Raw genomic sequence first — 24,468 nt, 5'->3', positions numbered from 1 at the left:
TAACAGCTGCTCGGTGCAGGAAGTGCCGCCCCCGCCCGGACATCACATCCCAGTATCCAGGAGACGCCGCACACAGCAGCAGCACAGCCTGAGCCCGGATGTCGCCCGGAGCCGCCACACACGACAGCAGCTGCCATGGCGGAGCCCGAGCCGGTGAGTGACAGGAGGCTGTGTCATACACATACAAGTCGTCTTGTAGACGGAGGATGATGGAGGCATTACGTAGAAGGATGTATATATATATATATATATATATATATATATATATATATATATTACACCCAGGGACACCGGCACAACGTGTATACATGTATATAGCATGTGGGATTAATGTGCCACATAAATATGGACAATACATAGTATATACATAGATAACACTACATATAGGAGTGTACATCTATACATCTAGCTATTACACATCAGGATATACAGATGTGTACATGTCAGGTCCCATCACTATTTATAATAATAAGGACCCTTTCACCTTTCACACAGATTTTTGGGGAGGGATATTTGGCTGCACAATTTGCGGGCGGATATTGGTCCCCATGGACGCCTATGGTGCCCGTCGTCTATGGTGAGCGTAGCGCATGCTCTATCTTTTCCCGTACATACAGGAAGCCTAAGTATGCGGCCACACGCTGCTCCTGCGCAGTGCTAGCTCTGCGTTTCCAAGCGAAGGGGGCGGTGCCTCGGCCTGATCTTATTAGCATTTCCAGCTAAACACATTTGACTACCGATTGCATGTGTTTCACTGAAAAAGCAAATGCGTTTGGCTGAGGCACGCCCCCGTTGCTCTAGCGCTAACCCATTTTGGCTTACGGACACGCACAGATTTGGTTTTCTCTTCCTGGCTTCAGTGATTTTTCACTCATGTCTTACTGACCCATTCTCACACTGCAGTTTTTTTCCCCACTGACTTGTGAAAAAGCCCTTTGAAAAGAATGGTTCAGTAAGACATCAGGGAACAATCACTGAAGCCAGGAAGAGAGAACCAAATCTAAACGTGTCCATAATCCAAAATGGCTTCAGTTAAAAATCACTACAATACCATGCACTACCCGTTTTTGGAAGCAACTTCAACCTCCAGTTTGTGTTTCTTCTCCATTCTGCTCAGTTCATCTTTTGTCAGATGCAGTCAGTGGCCCTGGCCATTACTTGGCTGTGAATTTCTGTGAAAATCTGATGAAACCACCGATGGCCTACACTGAGCCCTTGAGACAGATGGGGATTTTCCTGTGTACGTGGATTAGCTGCTCAGTTTTTTCTTGTGTGTAGAGAAAGCCGGATTGTGAGACACCCCTCTCCCATTCACCCTATTCATCTACTCATTGTGCTACCTCATCCCCACTAACCGCCAGCTCCAGAAGAGTTTGTGTTACTACAGAGAACACATGAAGCTCCTGTATGTGCTAAACATTCATAACTAATACTCTAGTTACATCAAAAGCTGCAGTCATAGTTTTGCAACTCCTCCTTAACCCATGTACATACATGCCTGGCTCACCCATGTATAATTGGGGGATTACAGGGGTGTCCAGTTCTTGTAAATAATTTGATATTGTTTTGTATGATAAATAGTTATACAATACAGTTTTATGTATACATCTCTTACGGCTTAGATCTCTGCTTGCTGTCATTATACACAGGTGCATGAGCCGCTAGATCACACAGCTTTGCTTATTCCCTGTGACACTAACGAGCCGTGCACCAGTGTGACGTTACATGACCAGGGACAGATTGTAATCCACTGGAAGAAAACATAGAAGCTTTCTATATGATGACATAAAGCAGAGATCTAGAACACAATGAGGAATTGATACAGAAGTAATACTGGAAAATTGTATAATTTTTGATCATACGGGCAATATCAATGCTGAAAGTAGACAATCCCTTTAAGTTACTGTCAGACACATCTGCCTCCTGCAGGATTCTATAGATCCAGGCACCACGACTGTAGCATTTTTCTTATACTGTATTTGTTATCCATGGCCTCCTTCCTTCTAAAATCAATGTTTACAATTATGCAAATATAGCAGAAAGACTCTGGGGGGTGTTACCAGAACTCTTCTGTCTTGTAGCTTCTCAGGCTGTTACACTGTGCAGCAGCACTTCCCGCCTCCCACTGTGCGAGATTACTTCATGCAGAGGGAAGTGCTGAGGGTCCAATCAGGGACAATGTAACAGTCTGTGAACATACAGCACGGTGGGGCTCTGGTAATGCCACCAGGGGACCTTCCAACTCTTTAACTTAAATACTTAAGTTGATTTTAGAAGGAAGGAGGTCATGGATGACAAATCTAAGAAGATTACCACAATCACAGTGCCTGGGTCTATGACTAAGTGGCCCTGGTTTATCATGCTTTATTGTGATTGGAGATTACTCTACCCGATACATAGTTGGTGGCATATCCTAGCTAGTGAATATAGATCCTTATGGCGCAGTTCCACCAGATCTATCGTCACAATTCTGCTGGTTACGTTCACAGCACAACTTTTATTTTCAAGAACAGAAGACATGAAGTTGTGCTGTGATTGGTTGCTATGGACAAAAGAGATTTATCAGTAGTGGTTACAAAGTAAGAAGAAGCCAAGTTTTTCCACACAATTTTTGTGCTGAAAACGCCCTGCTCCGCTTATACATGCGTATATGAAAACCATAAACTCATATTCTCACCCTCTGGTGCTCCCCTCAGCTCTTCTTCTCCTGGCGGCTTCCTGCTCAGGCACACGAAGATAAGAAGCCCATGCACACTACTGTATGGGGGATGTATGTATGGTCACAAGCTTGTGGCCATATATATGTCCTCCATAGATGGCAATGGCCGCATGGAGCGATCTGTCCCCGTGTTGCGGCCCGTACACCATGCTTTGTTATGGAGAGGGGGTCATACTTCGTAGCCGGGAGAAAGATAGGACATATCTTTCCCTGAAACATTATATTATATAGAAATATATAATGCACGGACGCCCTGTCTGCCAAACAGCCGCTTCAGAACTGTATTAACTATTACAGTTCCGGCGCGGCAGACAGGACATCTGTTTATTATATATTTCTACATAATGCAGGGACTCCCATCCACTACACTATGTGCAGTCCACAGGCTTCACATCTGTGCATCTTGGGGTCTATGACCTCTGCCCGCGCACACACTGATGACATCATGGTGTATGTGTGTGGGAAGAGTCTCTGCCCGCTCTGTCACACATGAAAACAAGAGGATAGAGGAGTGACCAAGGGAAAGTATACAAGTGTGCTCCAGAATAAGCCCTGATGTTACTTACAGTGGGTGATGATTGCTTCACAGTCTGGGGGAGATTTCTCATCAAGTTTCTGAGGTAAAACTGTTCTAGTTAGCCATGGAAACCAATCAGAGCTCGGCTTTTATTTTTTAAACCACCTTGGGAAAATGAAAGCTGAGCTCTGATTGGTTGCCGGGGAAACTAGAAGAGTTCTGCTCTAAGAGACTTGTACTCACTGGGGGAGATTTATTACATCTATGATGTCATACTGATTCCGTGTCCTGCTGTCATTACCGGAGGATCTGTGATTTGTTCTATCTCGTCACAGGAAGGTGAGGCTTGGCTCTTAGATTTGTTCACAGAGCACGTTATGGTTTTTAGAATACATGATGTCATTTCTAGAAGCTGAGCAAAGGTTAAAGTATCCCCTCTAAGCACACAAGAGCAGAAACATTTTCACCTGCTCTGAGTGACATACTTGTACTAAGAAAAAAGTCTTTGCTAAACAAAGGCCCATCTTCTAAAAATTACATCATATGATGTAAAAACTGTAACGAGTGCTCCGTGAACAAATCCCAACCCCCCAGCTGTGTGAGCGGGCGTGGGTCAGTATGGATGATAAAATTATACACTGTATATACCATAATTCTATTGTTGGATTGTTATTGTTGTAGGGTCACGGACTCCCTCCATTCCCAGGTGCGGAATATCAAGCCCATTCCGGGGACACCTCAGTACAAAGAGTAATGGTAAGAGCTCATGCCTGCTTCATTGTATCTGATGTAAAGTTATACATGGCCATTTGTTGAATTTAGAGCTATTCATTTTTCCCTGCACTGTATCCCATTATCCCAAGGGGTCTGTCAGGTGCTGCTACAGTCCTCTGTGTTCTGGATCTTGCAGACTTTCCTAATTTACTGTATAAGGGGTTGTACCATCTTAGGAAATTATCTGTTATCCACAGGTTAGGGGGTAACAAGGTGATTGGTGAGGGTCAGACCACTGGAACTCGTGTCGATCATGAGAACAAGACAATTTCCAACACTTCCATACGATTGAATGGAGCAGCATGACGCATGTTTGTGCTACTGCTCTATTCATTTGTGAAAACAGAGCCCCTGTTCTCCAGATTGCTGGGGATCATGTTCTCATGATCGGTGGGGTTTCCAGTAGTGGGACCCTCATCCATCACCTTGTTTTACTTTTTAATAAAGAAACCTCAACACAGATGTGAACAGAGCCATGCTGCTTTGTAACTTTTTCCCCTTTTACCCCAGCTTTTTGCATCGGCCAGAGCAGCCGGCTGAGTGACCAGTATCGGGTCCGGGACCACATGCTGATCCACTACAATAAAATCCTCTCAGCTAAAGGTATGACATATCCTGGAGCCGTGGCAAGGAGTCAGCGTCTGCGTTCTCCAGCAGAATAAATTCACAGCGGAGAGGAGGTGGGAGGGGTAACATCGCTGCGATACTTGGAGCCAAGGTCTCATCACCCGGATTGCCCCGTGCCCAGGGGGAATTCCTCCCTTACTCTCCGTGTTTTCGTCAGTCTGTTTCACAAATTGATTTTCTTTTTGGTTTATGGCTCCTGGCAGATTTGTGGGTTTTATAGTCAGGGGAGAGTTTCAAGTTGTTTTATGGTCTCATGGTTGTGTGTGGACATGTCCCTTTAAAGGCAACCTGTCAATATTCATGGTATATTGTAGATGCACTTTATTCCCATCCTCTCCGTTACTAACAGTGGGTACAGAAAATATTTAGTTCCTTTTAAATTTTTCAATCTTTCATTGTAGCCATTTGCCAAGCTCAAAAAAGTTTTTTTTTGCTCATTAATGTACCCTCTGCTCCCCAGATTTACAGAAAAAACTGAAATGTAGATATTTTTGCTAATTTATTAAACAAGAAAATTTTTAATATTACATGGCCAAAATTATTTAGCTCCTTAGCTCAGTATTGAGTAGAAGCACCTTTGAGCTAGTACAAACATGAGTCTTCTTGGGTATGATGAAAGTTTTTCACACTTGGATTTGGGGAAGAGGTTTTTATCCAGGAAATCTCTGTACTTGGCTGCATCTATCTTTCCTTCAATTGCACCAGTCGTTCTGTCCCTGCCACTGAAAAACACCCCCATAGGATGATGCTGCCCCAACCATGTGTCACTGTTGGGATTGTATTTGGCAGATGGTGAGACGTGTCTGTTTTTCTCCAAATATACCATTCAGAAAAAACACCAAAAAGTTCATCAGTCGTGTCATCACACCAGAGAATGTTATTTCTCATAGTCTGGGAGTCCTTCATGTGTTTTTTTTTTTTTTTTTTTTTTGCAAACTGCATGCGGCTTTCATATGTCTTGCACTGAGAAGAGGCGTCTGACGGCAGACTCTGCCATGACGCCCTGACTGGTGGAGGCTGCAGTGATAGGTGACTTTGTGGAACTTTCCCACATCTCCCTACTGCATCTCTGGAGCTCAGCCACAGTGATCTTAGGGTTCTTCTTTACCTCCCTCTTACAACAGCTCTTATTCTATGATTGCTTAGTTCGGCTGGACTGGCAGAGTTGTGGTCATCCCAGACTTCTGGAGCTCCTTGGGCAGTTCCTTAGACCTTATGATTCTCATGTGCTCTGAAATGCACTGTGACTTGTGAGGCCTTATATAGACAGGTGTGTGTGTGTGTGTGTGTGTTTTTCCTAATCAAGTCCAATTAGTTTAATTAAACACAGCTGGACTCCAATGAAGGTGTAGAACCATCTCAAGGAGGATTGGGAGGAAATGGACAGATTGTGAAGTAAATGAGTGTCACAGCAAAGAGTCTGAATACTTATGACCATGTGACATTTCAGTTTTTCTTGTTTTTTTCTGTGAAGATGAGGTGCAGAGTGTACATTAATAAGCAAAAAAAGAACTTTTTTGATCTTACCAATTGGCTGTAATGAAACAAAGAGTGAAAAATGTAAAGGGGTCTGAATACTTTCCGTACCCAATGGAATATATCACCCTGAGGAATGACGCAGTACATACTGTCGCCTTGCTATAGCTTAGATATTGGTACTGTAAATGATATGACTGGTTCTTTATCTCTTATGTACTGTGCTGCAGATTTATACCTTATATGAAAGGTAAACAATGATGGAGATATTTCTGTCTATTGACACCATGAGGAGGGCACTAAATGTGGATTTTATCTTCAAGTTGTTGTATAACATGTTAAAAATCTTCCCTTAAAGGGCCAGTATACTGTAGTCTGCAGCCTATGTCATTGCTAAAGTATTATTAAATGATCTGCTGATATTTGTCAAATATATTCTAAATAGTTATTAAAGTTAATCAGGTGCTGGGGTGTAATACATTTTCTAGAACGATTCCCTGGAGATTCCCTGTGTAAAGTAGGGAACATGGGAGAGCAGAGAGTTTCTTAAGTTTTCAGTAAAACTTACCATTAAATAATATTACAGTGAGCCTTTCTCCAACCTGCCCTATCCATATCAATTCCACTATTTTAGAAACGATTTTAATGATTCTTTTTTTTTTTCCTAGCTGCTGTTGATTGTTCTGTTCCAAAAAGTATGATGAAAAGCATAAAATGTAAGTGTTTATTCTCAATTATCTGTCCTTTCCAGTACAAGCAGGAATGCTACATTGCCTTTTATAAAGGCAGAAATGCTGGTTCTAATCTGTGTGATATTTTCTGTTGCGCTGCTATACCGAAGGGTGAAGACACACATGGCGTTTTTGGGCCGTTTTTACTAAGTGCGTTTTCAGATCGTTAAAAAACGCATCCGTTTTTTAAAAACGCATGCGTTTTTTGAAAACGCATGCGGTTTTGTCCGTTTTCCCGAAATTGCGCAATGAAAAACGGTCAAAAACGCATGCGTTTTTAAAAAACGGATGCGTTTTTTAACGCATGCGTTTTTAACAATCTGAAAACGCACTTAGTAAAAACGGCCCAAAAACGCCATGTGTGTCTTCACCCTAAGCCTTTCATGTGAGATGCTGATCTGCTATATATAAGGCTTCATGCAAATGGCAGCCAAGATCTAGCTGCAAATATTTTGGCTAGATCGCAGTTGCCTAAGACCTGCATGTCTGAGCTGGGCAACCACACTGCAGAAGATAGAACTGGTAGAACGGGCAGGACGGTTGGTAACTATGGAGATACTGTGTGCTTAACTGCTATATCTAAGCCTTACATGCGAGGTACTGTCTGCTTAGCTGCTATATATAAGCCTTACATGGGAGGTACTGTCTGCTTAGCTGCTATATACAAGCCTTTATATGGGAGGAACTGTCTGCTTATCTGCTGTATCTGTGCCTTACGTGGGAGGTACTGTCTGCTTAGTTGCTATATCTGAGCCTTACATGGGAGGTACTGCCTTCTTAGTTGCTATATCTGAGCCTTACATGGGAGGTACTGCCTGTTTAGTTGCTATATCTGAGCCTTACATGGGAGGTACTGTCTGCTTAGTTGCTATATCTGAGCCTTACATGGGAGGTACTGTCTGCTTAGTTGCTATATCTGAGCCTTACATGGGAGGTACTGTCTTCTTAGTTGCTATATCTGAGCCTTACATGGGAGGTACTGCCTTCTTAGTTGCTATATCCGAGCCTTACATGGGAGGTACTGTCTGCTCAGTTGCTATATCCGAGCCTTACATGGGAGGTACTGTCTGCTCAGTTGCTATATCTAATTGAACCATGTGTGATACTGTTATCTGAACTGTCAGTACAAAACATGATGGGATTAGATGAGTTCAGTTTGCTGAGCTACTATATCTAAGCCTGACATGTGAGATGCTGCTGTATCTGAGCTTATCATGTGATTTGCTGTACAAGTCTTTGTGTTGCTATAATCCCAGGACAATGCTCTGCTAATACCTTGGGGGTTTAGACATTTAGTTGCTGTCCAGTTTCCAAGGTCAATATTAGCTGCCTCCAGGTTTGTTGTATCTGTTTGTTACACTGTGGTCCTGGCCTCAGGGCAGATGAAAAGAACATGGCTACAATATCCTTTCATCTTCGGGTATGTGCTCTGACCACATGCCATCAGCTACTACTTGACCATGTTCATAATCCACCTGGGTATCTGCAAAGGAAATGTTTATTCTTGGACAGGATTTTGTCCTCTAGATGTACTAAAGAATGTTTCCATTCAGTGACAACAAGCAGAAGCATTCTAACACAAAGTCTGTGAGAAAGTGGTTGTGTGTTGTGATGCCATCTCAACCTTTCCTATACACCTGTATTCTGCTGTGTACATCACATTGTATGTACTAGTCCCTTCCAGATAAAAGCAGCTATGGTATGGAAGGGGTTAATTCGTGTGCCAGTCTATTATATACTCCCTCATGAATTTGCTCTCCTATTCAGTCTCAATTTTGCTTTCTTTGTCACCCCGGGCCCTTGTGGCATTCTCCGGTAATTGGGTGGAGTGATTGCGTCGCGCAGCACTAGGGGACTCTTCCTTTGTCGCATTTGTTACAGATTAGAGAGATCAAAGGCAGTCAGGTTTTCTCTAATGTAAATGCCAAGCTTTGTCAGAAACACCTGGACTGCGTGTGGTTTGGTCTGTATGAACCCCTGGTATCCTGTAGTCTGCATCCACAACACCAGTAGCTGTGGCAATCCCTGGGTGCAGCTTAAAGGGGTTGTCCATGATTAGGAAAACATGACTGCTTTCTTCCAGAAGCTGGAGCTTTTGTTAGGGTGTGCTGTTTGAAGAGCTTTCCATGCTGTCAATGGGACATTTGTGTCTACTTTCAGGGAAAACCACCTCCACTTAATTCCAATGTAAATTTGTTACAGTTTTATTTTCACTGCACTCATCACATTGTAACAGATTATCTGAAGGCGTGTTATCTGTAGCAGTTCCATGGATTGTATTGTACTTCTACTGCTGGAGATTTTGTCATTCCCTTTCATTTCTGTGCGGTAACATGTTGCATTTTGTTGTTCTTGATATTTATAACTTATATACCTGTATTTGTCTTGAAGACAGTGACCAGCAGAGACGGGAAAGGATGAAGAAGGAGGTAGACCGACTAGAGAGGACATCGTCACACTCGGCTTCTTCTTCTCGTCCTCACTCCAGGGATGGCATTGATTCTATGATACACAGGAAGGTGAGGTGGTCAGGCATATGCTGCTTATTGTTGGTCCTTGCAACTGTAAACATATGGACTAAGACCCCCAACTGCTAAGCTTAGCCCAGTACAGAGAAGCGGTGACTTTGCTTTCTCTTGACTCCACCTTGGGAACATATTATAAGAAGAGCGGAGACCTTCCTTGAAGTATAAGCCTATAGAGTATCTTCTACCAACTACATTAACTCCAGCTTTTTTCATGGTGAAATTTCCTCTGTAGTCCCCTCACTGTTTTTGAACATTGAATGGCATTATTTATTTTCGCTTTAGAATTAGATGAGCACAGCCAGCATATCCCCTCCAATCCACGACCATCCATCTGACTACAAGGAGTCTAACTGGAATGTTATTCAAAACCTATTCTAATTAGCCTCTTTGTTGTCAGGTGGGTGGTTCTGGACAAGAGCACCGCCCATCTGACAGTACAGAGGTGTTTAAAGATAATCATTAAGGACCTTTAAATCCCTGTTCATTTGGGTTGTTGTCCAGGACAAGAATTCTGAATATTTGTTGTTTCTAAATGTGGTGCCATTTGGTTTATGTATCATAAAAGATGGCGGATTACTGGCAGCACACCTCCTTTTGTAAGCAGGTATATCCTGCTGATAATCTGGGCAGTCTCCTGTGTGGTCCGGGTCAGGGGTATGGAGTTGGAGTTGGTGACCATTTTGGTGGCGTCGGAATTGTGATAAAATGGACCGACTCCACAAACATATAAAAACAATATGAAGTGTACTTTAAGTATCTGTTCTATTCCTGATCTAAGAATTCAGGCCAGGGGAGAACAACATTAATTGGTCCCAGGGCTGCATTGTCATAACACTCTACTTTAAGCCCTTTTTGTTTTTGCATTTCCATTTTTCACTCCCCACCTTCAAAAATCTATAACTTATTTATTTTTCCATGTACACAGCTTTGTGATGACTTGTTATCTGCATAACAAATGGCATGTAATAGTATTTAATATTCTCTGGTGTGTACTGGGAAGCAGGGAAATTGGTGAAAAAATGCATTTGCGCCATTTTCTTGTGGTCTTGGATTTTACAGCTTTTACTGTGTGCGTCAATTGGCATGTCGCCTTTATTCTTTGGGTCAGTGCGATCACTGGATAACAAATTTATATAGGTTTTATAATTAAAAAAAACTCCTGTACAAAAAAATTATTCCTCATTTTGCCATCTCATTTTTGGCACTAATAACTCCTCCGATACAGATCGGAGAAAATTGGCACTGGGAAGGAATTGCCCGCATTTAAATTTAAGAGTCGGATTTGAAGTTGGAAGTTTGGCTCTCCAACTCCACAGACCTGGTCAGGGAGAGCCAGTGTGTCCACAGGGAAAGGGATAAAAGGCTTTTACCAGAGAGAGCTTATATAGGGGTTAAAATGGAGAAACCAGGACTTGCTGACATTTGGCAAGGTTTATTAGCCAGAGTTTGAGAATGTAGAAGATGGCCGGCAAAGAACATTGGAAGGAGAAAAAAAAGTGGATGGATCCTTTTTAGTTTTTTCACTTTGTCTCACACACCGTAACAGCCAACATAAAGTGTCTTCACAATGTGTAATAAAAGGTAAAAGAAACTCCCTGCCTGCATATATTAGGGGGGGGGGGGGATGCGTTGGCCTCTAAAAGGCTGGATACATCCAATAAAAGTTATTTATGGTACATGGGATATGTCACAGATACAATTTTAAGACAACATTTTATTTGTAATTACATTTTACAGCCCTCGAGGTGCAGAAGCAGCAGCTTCTTCTAGTTATGCCCTCGGGGAGCCAGAATCTGATATCACTGAATACTTAGTGCCCATGAAGCTGCCTGAGACATGCATCACTCTGCAGACAGCCTTCTTCTGAATGATTTTTTTTTTCTGTTTTGGTGAAAACATTTTTTATTTAAACCTTCGGGACAGTTTAAAGGAAAACTTGACATATAACCTTATAGGGGAAATCCCTGCATAATAAGTGCACCTGATTGGGCATGCAGTATAAATAAAAAGGAATATATATTCCCTATCTCATTTGGCTAATCTGGAGAGTCTGTCGATCACTGGATGCACTTGTGGACAAAAAGGAAGAAAACCCAACAGTAGTCACTGACTTAACTTTACCCTTCGTTACATTGTAGTTCTGTTTTTTTTTTTTTAAATCATCTGCTCCCTGTTACCAGCGTGGTTCCACTGCCTGATTGTTCCTTTTATTGCAGCATTAACCATAATTAACCCGGATATTGATTTTTTTTTTGGGGGGGGGGGGGTTGTTTTCAGTCCTTTTCGCTAGATTTTTTGTAAAAAAAAGCTTGCAATTGGTAACCTCTAGCAGTGTTGTCTTAACCTGCTCCCAATATCTGTGAAGTTTTGGACAGATCTGCTTCATGTACATGTCATTTAGGACATTTGGTAGCAACCCAAAGACTGTATCTTAGATGTCTACGTATATAATAAGCCGTGTAAAATGTTGATATTTGAGAAGATAAATGAGAATAATTGGGAGCCTGTGTAAGAGCTCTTCCCCTCTGATTCATAGTAATATTCACACACACCTTTTACTGATCACAGTCTGTCCTAGGGCTGGTCTAGGTTTCTTGTTTTTGGAGCCACACTTCTAAATCATATCTAATTTGTATTAGTGGATTTTCAGTAAATGAAAGCATAGTGCGTACGGAAAGGATTCAGACCCCTTTAAATTTTTCACTCTTTGGTTCATTGCAGCCAATGAAAAAAAGTGTTTTGTTTTTTTTTTTCTGTTCATTAATGTACGTTCGGCACCCCATCTTGACAGAAAATAAACTGAAATGTAGATATTTTTGCTTTATTAAACAAGAAACTGAAATATCACATGGTCCTAAGTATTCAGACCCTTTGCTGTGACACTCGTATTGTAGAAAGGCACAGATCTGACCAAGGTTACAAAAGAATTTCCACAGGACTCAAGGTTCCTGAAAGCACAGTGGCCTCCATAATTATTATTATGGAAGAACAAGTTTAGAGCGACCACAACTCTTCCTTGACCTGGCTGTCCAACCAAACTTAACAATCGTGGGAGAAGAGCCTTGTTGACAGATAAAGAAACAACCCAAGATCACTGTGGCTGAGATCCAGTGATGCAGTAAGGAGATGGGAGAAAGTTCCACCAAGTCATCAAGTCATCTATCACTGCAGCCTCCACTAGTCAGGGCTGCTTGTCTGCTGACGGAAGCCTCTCCTCAGTGCAAGACATATGAAAGCCGCATACAATTTGCAAAAAACACTCCAAAGGACTCCAAGACTATGAAAAATATACCCACAGTATATGATGACTTCTGTCAGATTCAAGTTGTTTCAGTGATCATTGTGAATTATTCTTTATCCAACTAAATGGAGACAGATTACACAATATTTTGCTAATCAATCACCCTAATTCCTCTCTGTCCTCCTATCCTCCTCCTCCTGTCCTCCTATGAATTGTAGTTAAAGTAAATCTTTCCGTTAAATTAATCTCTTAAAAGCACCACCAAGGGCACAACACACAAAGCATTGGTGGCGCTTTGTAGAGGTTAATTCAATGTTCAATTTACTTTTAACTTCTTAGACTCACAAGACAATGAAGCTCTTCTTTAACAGAATGTCCCTTACCTACTGGGACATCAAGCTGTCCGCAAACGCCTGCCAAAGGGGCAACATGGTTTACTCCTTGGGATATGTACCCAGGCTCCTGCACACTGGCTGCATAATTTTCCCTGATCACACGATTCTACTTTCCTCTGGTCCCCAAAAATCTCTCTTTTTCAAGAACCTGATCATCTTATGCAAGTAATCCCCCTCCAGAGACCTGGACACCTTTCTCTGATCTCCGAAATGTCTGGTCTCATGCTCTCTGTATTTTTTTCAGGCAAAGTTAAAATCAGTTTCCTCATCATAGCCATTTTTCACTATCCATTTTCTTTCTGGGAACTTGCATTCTTTCTCTCCACTTTTTTTTTTTTTTAGAAAAGTATCTTATTTTTGTACCCCCCCTCCTGACAGACCCTTTTCAAAGTAATACTTCCCATTCCTTAAGGACCCCTGGATAGGAGCCTGCATGTCGACTTGGACCCACGGACTGCACAACTTGCAGAGGATGGAAGTCGTTGCATTATATCAAAATATGATACAAGGGGTTCTCACCTGCAGTGCCTGCACTGTAACAGTTAATTCTGTACATTTTGGTATGAATGAGCCCTAAATGTTGTACATCTTTTCATGTGCCTCTCTGTCCATCAAAGCCCACCATTACCCACTAGACCAGTTCAGCCATTGGGGAGGAGATCATCCTGAAGGAAAGAGTCCTGATTCTGGGTAACAGCTCATTAGACACCCCCTGTAAATTTGTTGTAGGTAGTCATAGGACATGTGCTCACTGTGAGTGTAAGACCACTACATGGACCTCGATCAGTGTCTTTGCCAAGTTCTACACAATGCATTCTTTTGTCTACATTTTCTTTTAGTTCTTTGGCATCTCTTTTGCTTCTGTACAAACTGGTTTAACCTGTGATCTGGCAGCAGGAGAGATGTAGGTGGTGGAGGTCATGGCCTATGTTTCCTTGCAGGAGGCAATGGTAAAACCCACTTTCTGAAATAAAGACTTGAAACCAAGGAAATTGTATTGTGGTGCCATAATCTAAACACCTCATTATTTAACAATGTGAGTGTGCAGGAAAAAAAGACGCAAGTGTTGGACAGATGAGCAGTCGTCTATTGTTACGAAAGTTGGTAATTATGTTATTTACTTTCCCCCCCTTCTTCAAAGGAATCCCACTGAGTTCTGAGATCCAAGATGCATTTGTGTTTCTGGAAGACACAGGATGACGTGTGGTCCCAGGCAAGCACATAGACCGCCTGTAGAACCTCCGCCGCGGGGGGCCTCAATATTTCATCTGTCAGAACGGCTTACGTTTCCATGGCAACTACTATTTTTGAAATTCTGTAGTTTTTCAGCTACTTAAATATTCCGATTCCAAAAATCTAATTTCTTATAGAAGTGTTATAATTGATGACCTTGATATGAAGAGCTTTATGTAAGAAAAAAACTGAAATCATCACTTTTTTTTTATTATTTAGCTACCATGTCTTATTTAAAGGGGTTGTCCAAAATCTTTATATTATACTTGCCTCTGTCCTTGTCGTGTCTGATCCCACAACTTCCAGGCTCTGCTTGGTATACAGTGGTTCAGTCTTTTGAGCGCTGTTGGTAGATGGAGACCACTTCATGACTAGATCCGCTGTATTAGACAATCTCTGACCTTCCTAATATCACAGAATGGTCTATATCCGATTCGTTCAGATACTTAGTGCCTATTTTGCTTTCAACACAATTTTAAGCACTACCCATCCCCACTTCCCTTTATATTAAAAAACACATAAAGGTACCATTGTCCCTTTTTATTAGGGTTATTTTCTTGACATGCTGGTGGTTTTTGTGACGCAGACACACATATTATAGAAAACGTTTGTCTTTGAGAAATCTTCAGCCTATGGATGGACAGAGGGACCTTATAAGGAGATGTAGACCTGTAGCCGCATCTGAGTTTGTGACTACTTCAAGCAGAGTAAGTGACCACGTGTGGTGCCGTTTATGTTTTTGAACACCACTTTGTCCGGATTACTGAACTAATGTTTCCATCAATAAGCAACTGTTGACGTAATGACATTGGATGGAGCGTCAATACCTCCGACCTGGCTTTATATAAATCCTTACAATGTCCGTTGCCTTTACATCAAGGACCCTAAATTGTTGTCACGAAAAGCTGTTCCATCTATAAATTTTGAGTAAATTATCATGTGGAAACAACCGATGGAACATTTCTGCTTCCTGATTCCCGCCGCTTGTACTGTCTGTAATTTCTACAAAATCGTTTTCACTTAATTGTGTTTTCCAAACAAATAGGAAAAGCGCAGAAATGACAGAGAACAGGCCACGCGACAAGAGCAGCAACTGATGGCGGGAGGACAGAGTGTTCTTCTCATAACGCACCAGCAAATTGCTGCAATTTTACATTTGTGTATTGCAATAAATCACACTCCTCCTGCGTTATTTAAGTCATTTGCTGGAATTGAGCGATTAGCGGAGGCTGCCATTGTCCGCGTTGCTGTTGTTTGCATATTCTTGGGGATGGTTTTAGACGTACTGCCATCTGTTTTGCTTCCTCATAAAACAGATTGACTCATAACTGCTGAGTGTTGGAAATCTTTGCATCCTGTGACTAGGATTATAGTGTGAATAATAATGGAATATTTTACATAATATCGAAAGAGGTGAATTAGGGAAATGGCTTTTTCCAGGAAAGGTCTCTAATAGTGTTGTTTTCATGATCATCAAGCCTTATTATAATACCCATGGTGCCATCCTTCCAGTATGACACAGCACGCTTAGTGCAGAGCTTGGTGTAAGGACTCCTTGCGGCCTGAGAAGTTGGCAACTTATCTGCTGAACAGGGCAACCCAGGTTGTATTACAAGTGTCCTTTTATCTGTAAAACCCCAACTCCACAGATGAATAGCTCCTCAATTAGGACAACCTTGACTTATTTTGCCTATTGTCTATGTCAAACAGTTTCATTGCAATCCTCATTAGTTTACCCTTTACCTGCATTAGTTTAGTAGTCTCTTCTAGCTTTACCGATTTATCCCTGCGATACTGTCACAGTATAAAATACTATGGAATCTAACTGCTGGAGGAACTGCTGCTCCCTGCTCACTCTGGAATGAGTGGGAGGTCATGATGCTCTCTGTGTAGCTAGTAGGAGATCCGTGCAAATCTGTGGATGCAGATGTCTCCTACATCAGTACCTCCATCTCCGTCTGTTATCCAAACACTATCTACGCAACAGGGAAGCTGTTCATTCTTTGTGCTCACACATCAAAGAATATACACTTCATGTAACTATATCACAGTTGGTTTCTGCTACCTATTCCATTTTCCTCCATGTGATGAAGCTGGGGGCTAGTCACTATATAGATCGTGTATGTATATACTATACTGAGCTCATTGGATTTACATGTTATAATCTCACTGGATTTACTGCTAAATGACTTAATGAGAAAACACAGTGCATCATAGGACCTGTGGGCAGTGGAAATCTGACTTTGCTTCAAGGCAAGGCTGCTACTGAAGAAGATTTCTGACAAGTAGCTTCAGAACAGAAAATACCATAGCTCTGGAAAAACAAATGCGAGATGCATAATATGGGCATCGTTCTGTTTTGTTTTTCAAGGGGGTTCACATATGACAATTTTGGTACCATAATGAAATTGGAGTTACACTTTAAGAGTATTGCACGTTGTTGCAGAGCTTTGCCGAGACTGCGTATAGTTAAATCATTTTTTTTTAGAACAGCTATGTCCAGAGTTTGCAGCCATGTTTCCTTCCCTTATTTGGATCTTAAAAAAAAAAAAAAAAATCCGAAAACGGCATAAATACTTTTGTTGAATGAAATATTAATGTGTTCCCATTTTAATAGTGATGAATGACTGCTTCTTTCCAGGATCCCTACGAGCCACACTCTTCCCCCTTCAGACATTCACCATATTCAGACCCTGGACCCATTTACTCGCCTTGTTCCTTCATCTCCTCTCCAAGACACCTCAGGTCTCCTGCCCACACTGGCGAGCTGCATGGAAGGCACCCCCAGTTCTCTAGACTGCACTCTGACCTCAGCAACACCACTGCCTGGTCCAGTCCCTGCAAGTTCCAGGACAACCAAACAAAGACCTACAATGGGGATCTGCTGGAGAAACACTCCCATCATTTCAACAAGGAGCGCCCCTTCACACCCCGTACTTTGAAGACCCAGGCCAAGTCAACATTAGCCCAATCTCGCTATTACACCCCACCCAGGAGGAAGAGGAGGGGGGCAGAGGCAGAGACCCAGACCGATCTCAGCAGGTAAAGTCTTGTCAGAGATTGATGTGCCTTCCCAGAGGCAGCTGTAAGGACAAGTAAGCTGCAACATCACTTTCTTATTCATTTCAACCCCCCATTATTTTGTTTTCCCACAGTTTTCAGTGCACATCACAGACAATGGAGGGAGAATCCTCAGCAGTCAGAAATCAGGTAACTGAAACCTCACCTGTAAGCACCAAGTATCTAAAACCAAAATAATAGGTTACATATTATCTATACATCATTATAAGGGTTTATACAGAAGCCCATCTTTATAAAATGTCTTCTGCCGACCAGAAGGCAGATCTGAAGTTAATAAATGTTGATAAAATGTTTTATTCAACTGCATAACAGATTGGGAGGAGAATGGGTTATAACCTAAGCTGAAGATGTGGAGACTGTAGATATTAAATATTCTATAACTGAATGCAGAGCTCGCATATTACCTTTCTGAGTTTATAGCCCTCATCTTCAAATCCTTCTTCCTTTCTTGGCCTTTTGTTAAGGGTTCTCAGGTCCCTTTTTGCCTGGTGCCATCTTTTGTTTGGACTCTCCTTTGTTGGGTGGAAGGGATTGATACCTGTCCTGTAGTTCATTTTTTGAGTAGGTCTCTCCTCACTGTTTTGGAGTAGACAGAAATCCCCTTGTGAAGGCTTTTATCATCAGTGTAATATGTCTCCAGCACTGGACTGCTGTAATCTTTACATGGAAGAAGTGGCAGATGTTCTTTCAACCATGATTCTTCTTTATCACTCATTATTAGTGAGTGCAGGCACCGTTAGACCATATTTACCTCGTCTGACCCCTTCTTGAAGCTCCAGACACTGCTGCTGGATAATGTCTTCCCGGTCTGTTTAGCTGCCATGATTGTGTCTGTTTCATACCAGTTTGCTGGGAAAGGATCCCTTCTACATGGCCTCTGATTTTCTGAAAGATAAGAATTTCTTAATAAAAGTCATTTATGAAGGTGTCAAATGTGTAAAGCATCAATATATTTTCTTTACCCAGTCAACCGCCATGAACATATGTGGGTGTACACTGCTGACACAGGTCAATGACATATGTAAAGGACCTATGATGCTACCTGATTATCAGGAAATGATTGGAAACCTGTCATTCCTGGTAATGTGCTCATGTGGCTGTGCCCTTACAGAGTGTAGCTTAGCCACATCTTATTTTTTGTGAAGGTATAAACTTTATCCCAAAAGTGCAGAACTTCATCTTTAGAGTTATTATTAGGAACTTGGAATGGATCTGTAAACCAATGTATGTGATGTGTTCTGCACTTCTGGAATAAAGTGTATACCTTCACAAGAAATCACATTAGATTGCTTTTTTTTTTTTTTGTCTATCCACTGCTAAATCTTAACCTTATGAGTGCTGGACAGAACCTCTAAAGCTTTTTTTTTTTACGTATATAATTTTCAGTCCAGGAAATTTTATATGTCAGTCAGATTTACCAGACAGAAAACCATGTTACAACCTGGACTACGAGCATCATAGTCCTCTATGCTGCTATGAGTCTTTGAGAGAGTTTAATCCTGCTTTGAAAGGGTTTGCTGCTTTGCCTCATGTTTTTGTAACGTGTGGGGGCAGAATTTGTGGTAAGTACCAATATACATACTAATAGTTCTGCTCTGCTTTCTTGATATGTAAAGTGAAGCCTCCTGTCTTTTACCAGCCACATATTCAGGTCCATAAAATGGCTGCAGATGGAGGGTCATGTGATCATGTGATTGTTCTTGGGCAGTCAGAGATCACATGAGCCTCTATTTGTAGCCATTTTATGGGCAGGAATGTCTGGCTGATGAGGTAAAAGTCACATATCAAGAAGAAAGTGGTGCAGAACTTTTCATAGATGTATATTAGTAAGCTACCCAATATCATGCCCCCCAGACTTACACACACATTAGAAAAACATGAGGTAAAGTTGTCAACCCCTTTAAGTACAGGGCAAGGGGCTATGAATTTCATATGACTGATACTGGGAGTTCTACTCAGGGTGAAGCTTAGAAAATCAGGCCAATACATTGACCGAGCATCCATCACTGAACTTGTTCATGTTAAAGCACTCAAAAGACTTATTCACCCATGCTTGGTCTGTATGGTGTCAACGAATGGAAAATGCAGGCAGCACTCCAAGGTTCAAATCAAACGTGAGTGATTTTTATTGAAACGGGTAGCGACGTTTCGGTGTTAGACACCTTTTTCAAGCCTGTCTAACACCGAAACGTCGCTACCCATTTCAATAAAAATCACTCACGTTTGATTTGAACCTTGGAGTGCTGCCTGCCTTTTCCATTCGTTGACTACAAACCAGGATCAAGCCGAAATCCTTGGAGGCATTGCACCCCCTCCTTTCAGGAGTCACGTTACTGTGCGGACTTGAACTTTTTCCATTTTCCTGGTCTGTATGGTGGATAGATGGTTGGTTTCACATAAGTGATACTAGTCACTAGCCCTATTATTTTTCATAATAACTCAAAAGGATACAGATATTGGGCACATTTACTAAGAATGTGGGAAACTTCACTAAAAGTGCCCTGCCGATGTATAATGCTGGGTGTGCCAGATTCATTAAGAACGTGCGCCAGAAATCATGAATCTGGCGTTTTCTTGCGCTGGCATGACAAGAGTTCACCAACTTTGTGTGGTGCACCATTCAACATAGGGCGTGCGACAGACTTTGCATATTAAATCTGGTGCATGGTCCGACTTGGCACCGGAACACCCCCTAATTTGTGTCACATGATGCCGTGCAGCTGTGCCACAAAACGGTCATGTGCGACACAATAGTGGCTTCTTATATACCGGTGCAAGCAGTTTCCACTAGAAAGTCCAACAGAAAACTGGTGCAAAACCCTTAGTAAATGTGCCCCAATATTATTTGGAGGATACTGATGTTTTTTTTTTTTACTCCAGGTAATAACCAATGAAGATCTGCTGCTGAGTGATGGAGATGAAGAGGGACCAGGAGAGCAATATTCTTTCTCCAGGTATGAAGCGCCAACCACTAGGGGGAGGCTTTCTTCCTCCTGTCTTCATATGAATGTTTAAAATTCCAAATAACTCCAAACAGAGGCCAAACTTACTGACTTCCAAATCAAAACTAGTTCAATGCCAGGCCCAGGAGATATACATGATGCCACTATTTCTAGCTATAGGAAACATCACACAAAATCTGGGGAAAGGGTTACAAAAGGCATATGGGAGCATGTAGAAATAGTGTGCTGGAGAGAAGCAAAGCACAAGTAACGTATTCAGGAGCACAGTGCCCCCCAGTGGACAAATACTATCCAATCCATTTCAGTTTCCTTTGTGATGTTTTCCTAGGTTATCTCCCTGTGATTTCAAGTCTCCTTCTCCCACACTGCGGAAGATTCACTCTGAGTAAGTAATAGTGTGATAGTACACAGTACACTCCTACGAGAAGTCAGAAAGTGATGCCGTCTCTTGTCATGTATAGTGAAAGATTCCTGTAAATATCTCCGCAGACAGTGGGTGGTTGTAGGATTTGATCTTTTTCTATAAATCAGCAATACATTAGTATGGTCCAATCTTACTAACACTTCAGGTCTGTTTATTCTCTGCTCAGAGAGGAAGAATTGGCGTACCTGAAATTTGTGGCAGATGTAACCAATGAAATCCTGACTCTCGGACTGTTTTCGGACAGGTGAGTCGTGGATATGGATAGAAGGGTAGGAAAAACCCTTTCCTAACCACAGTCTTAGCGTCAGTGTTTATTTTTCAGGGTTCTAGATCAAGTGTTTCAACGACATCTAGAAGAAAACCGACATAGACTAGATGAGGTGAGTTTTACTGCGATTGATTACACTTCTTACCTGAAACACAATGATCAAAAGTGTTTCAAAGTAAGGCTAATTTCACCCTGCCATTCAAACCTCCGTCATCCATTATGCAGGTTATTGTTTTCCGTCAAAAATGCATGAACATAACAAATGACATGACATTTACACTGGTGTCAATGGGAGTTTTAATTGATACATTAAATTTGATAAAGTAAACAAAGGGGGTAAGGAACAGAGGTTTGGATGGTTGTGTGAACTTCCTTAGCCTTGGACTGCACCAGATTTATCACTGTGTTTGATTCTGAATGGTAAATCTGGTATAGTTTATAGCAAATCTACCATCAAAATCCATCATGATAAATCAGTCACCCAGGCACTGTGACTGTGGTAATCTTATATTGGGTATCCATACCCCCGCCCACCACACACAAAAACTGTTGTCTCTATAAATTCCCCCCAATGGAATTATAATTTAATTTCTGGTATTCTTGTGGTACTCCCTCCTTTTTGTGCCAAAATGACTTTTTTAGTGCCCATAGACTCACGCTGTGACAAATTAACCATCACCAATCCGATTGAGCTATTGCTATGTGCTAGATTTATGATTTGAGACTCCAGTGCCCTGCTGCATATAGACAGCAAGATGAGCCATTCCAAATTAAAGCCAATCTTGTAACATGCACGATAGAACATCATCCGTCACATTCAAAACTGTCACACAACCAATGACACCGAGCAGAAAAACGGGGAAAAAATTGGGCGCGGGGGGGGGGGGGTACTTTCTGGCCGTATGCTAGTGAATACTCCTGTTTTTGTTTTTTTTTTCCCTGTTTCCTTGCCATTTTTCCAAAGGCTTCTTTATAGGATTAGAAAATGCTTAGGAAAGCATATTTTATAGAAGTTCAGTAAAAGGTACATAGAAAGGTTATAAATGCATTTTAAAATGGCAGATACTAGTGTAAACTGATGTTAGCACAACATTTCTTATATGCCTCGTACTGCTCATCACCCTCTTGTTACTTCTAATGCCTCTTTCACCCATGATTTAGCAGCTTGTTCCCTTCTCTCATACAGGGTAAAATGCAGCACTTGCTGGACATTCTTAGAGCAGATTTAGACTTTAAGGAAGAAAGCCCCTTAAAGTCATCTGAGAGCCACTCAAGCACCAGAGGATTCACCAGTTCCTCTTGGGATGAGGTTATAAATGGGAGCACCAATGAAGAGGCCTCCTCTTTTCTAATCACCGCCCAACGTGTGAAGTCTCTACCGTACATGGATGAAAAAGCTGGAAAGCTCCAACTACAAGTTGATGCCCTCACTGAGCTAGATCCAAGGGACACTGAGCAGGAGCATGGAGAGAGTGTCCCAATAAGTTCAGATGATCAACACAAAAATGACAGTGTCCAAATGGGTCATGATCGAGGTGACCTCGCCCCTCAGCTGTCACATGAGAACTTCCTCTCTTCTCTGGATGACACAGGTCTAGAAGACAACAAAGGGTCTACAGAGCATGAAGATGACCATCTGGAGATGTTGAAGGAACCCCCTGAGGACAATCTCCAGTTGGAGACCTCTGATAGCCATCAGAACTCAAAGGCCTTTCAGAGCTCCAGCAATATTTCTAAAAATACAGATGACTTTGAGACTCTTGAAGAACTGAAGAGTTTTGCTGATGTTGTCCAGGTCTCCAAGGAGGATGATAACTCCAGTATCTCGGATCCAGAAGAGGATTGGGCTCTAGAGACTAACAATCAGACTTCTAGCTAAATAAATGACAAGCGCGGAGCGAATACTGCTTCTAGATATTTATTAACATACGGGTAATAATATAGGGCTAAGGAAATAAGACATTGGATATCATGGTCAATTACAACTACCATCAATTTGGTGGGTTTGTTACAAGGTACAGCCTACGCTGATAACTTGCCAGAGGAAGACAAACTTACTTCTTCGATGCTTGTTCTGAAAGAACTTGACATTTATTTTTAACTAGCTGTAGCTTCTGCCGTTGTCTGGGATAGTACATAACTGCGCGTATCTTTACATTGTCTTTAATTACATAGTTTAATACGATGGGGAAAAAAAGGAAAGGGATAGGGGATTTAAGGGAAACAAAGTGACAGTATATAAAACCTCACAGAATTTGTATACACTTAAATGGAACCTGTCAGTAAACTTAATCCCGCTAAATAAACATATTTTTGAAATCTGCGATTATAAAGCTAAATTACAGTATTAAACTGAATGCAAAAGTAACAGACAATGCATGACGGTCTGAATGGATAAAAAAAAGAAACGAGACAAAAAACAATGATTGATCGTGTCACTTTTCTTTTGCAGATTTTGCACAAAAATTGCACAGAAAAAATGAAAACACATTGGGGGAAGATTTTTTAATCTGTCTATGAAATAATTCTGTTGTAGCTGGCACTAAAAACTGTCTGCACCACTTTTATAAAGAGTTTTAGACCAGAAATACTGCTAACGCAACAGAATTGTGTCCGAATTTTCTGGCGCCAACTAATAAGAGGTGCAGAATACGACTATCTAGTCTAACTCTGCACTGTCTAACCTTAGGACACTTTTTATAAATCTGCCCCAATGTTTTGATGAAGATTTTTTTTTTCCAGATCACAACAGGAAAAAAGGTTAAAATCTGCATGCAAATCTAAACGGCAATCCGAAAATCTACAAATATCCATAACCCCTTCACGCCCCCTGATGGATATCAGTCAGTGAGCTATGAAGGGTGTATGAAGAGTGCTAAGCAGTTTTCATACAGAGATGCTGCATATTGCCGTTGACGTTAGGTATCGCCACTTCCCAAAACACTATCTATCAAAATATAAAAACTGTTATTGCCGGCTGTGAACCCAATAACGGAAAATAGCGCCCAAATGTCTGTAATGTGACTTGTACACAACATAAGAAATTTAATTAAAAGTGATAAAGGTTGCATAGTCCTCAAGATAGTAGCGATGGAAATAAATCCTATATAAATTTGGTTTCAACGTGATTATACCAACCCAAAGAATAAAGTAGACGCATCAATTGGAGTGCATGGTGAAAGTGACGCAAATGCCTTTTTGCACCAATTTCTCCAAATACTGAATTTTTTTTCCAGCTTCCCAGTACAAGACATGGAGTAATAAATGTCACTGAGAAGTAAAATTTGTTACGCAGAAAATAAGCTCTCACAGCTCTGTGCATGAAAAAAATTAAAACTTTTTAAATTTTTCACTCCCCACCTTCAAAAAATCTATAAGGGAAGTCAGTCAGCAGTCCTGTCAATCTGTATAATTATGTTTAATAAACTCTAGGTCTGTGTGAGTAGAAGCAGAAAGCTAGAGAAAAGTAAGGGAGTGAAGTGCAAATACAT

General features: G+C 41.4%; 1 protein-coding gene across 6 annotated transcripts; it reads left to right on the top strand.

Annotated features, from left to right (window-relative positions):
- SPATA7 (spermatogenesis associated 7) lies at nt 1–22,879 on the top strand. 6 transcript variants are annotated; one of them, XM_072116709.1, is made up of 12 exons: nt 1–153; nt 3,918–3,992; nt 4,521–4,613; nt 6,782–6,829; nt 9,236–9,363; nt 16,883–17,283; nt 17,397–17,451; nt 20,203–20,276; nt 20,614–20,670; nt 20,876–20,953; nt 21,032–21,089; nt 22,164–22,879. In XM_072116709.1, exons 1-12 carry the CDS (start codon nt 99–101, stop codon nt 22,854–22,856), a joined length of 1,815 nt encoding a protein of 604 aa, XP_071972810.1. In that variant the 5' UTR covers nt 1–98; the 3' UTR covers nt 22,857–22,879. The 6 variants fall into 6 exon arrangements, with proteins under 6 accessions (XP_071972810.1, XP_071972814.1, XP_071972811.1 ...); XM_072116713.1 differs by lacking the exon at nt 4,521–4,613; XM_072116710.1 differs by lacking the exon at nt 6,782–6,829.
- Nucleotides 22,880–24,468: the final 1,589 nt, after the last annotated feature.

The sequence above is a fragment of the Engystomops pustulosus genome, chromosome 7 (genome assembly GCF_040894005.1).
Source record: "Engystomops pustulosus chromosome 7, aEngPut4.maternal, whole genome shotgun sequence".
In the NCBI taxonomy this organism is placed as follows: Eukaryota; Metazoa; Chordata; class Amphibia; order Anura; family Leptodactylidae; genus Engystomops; species Engystomops pustulosus.
This window is presented reverse-complemented; position numbering and strand designations above follow the sequence as displayed.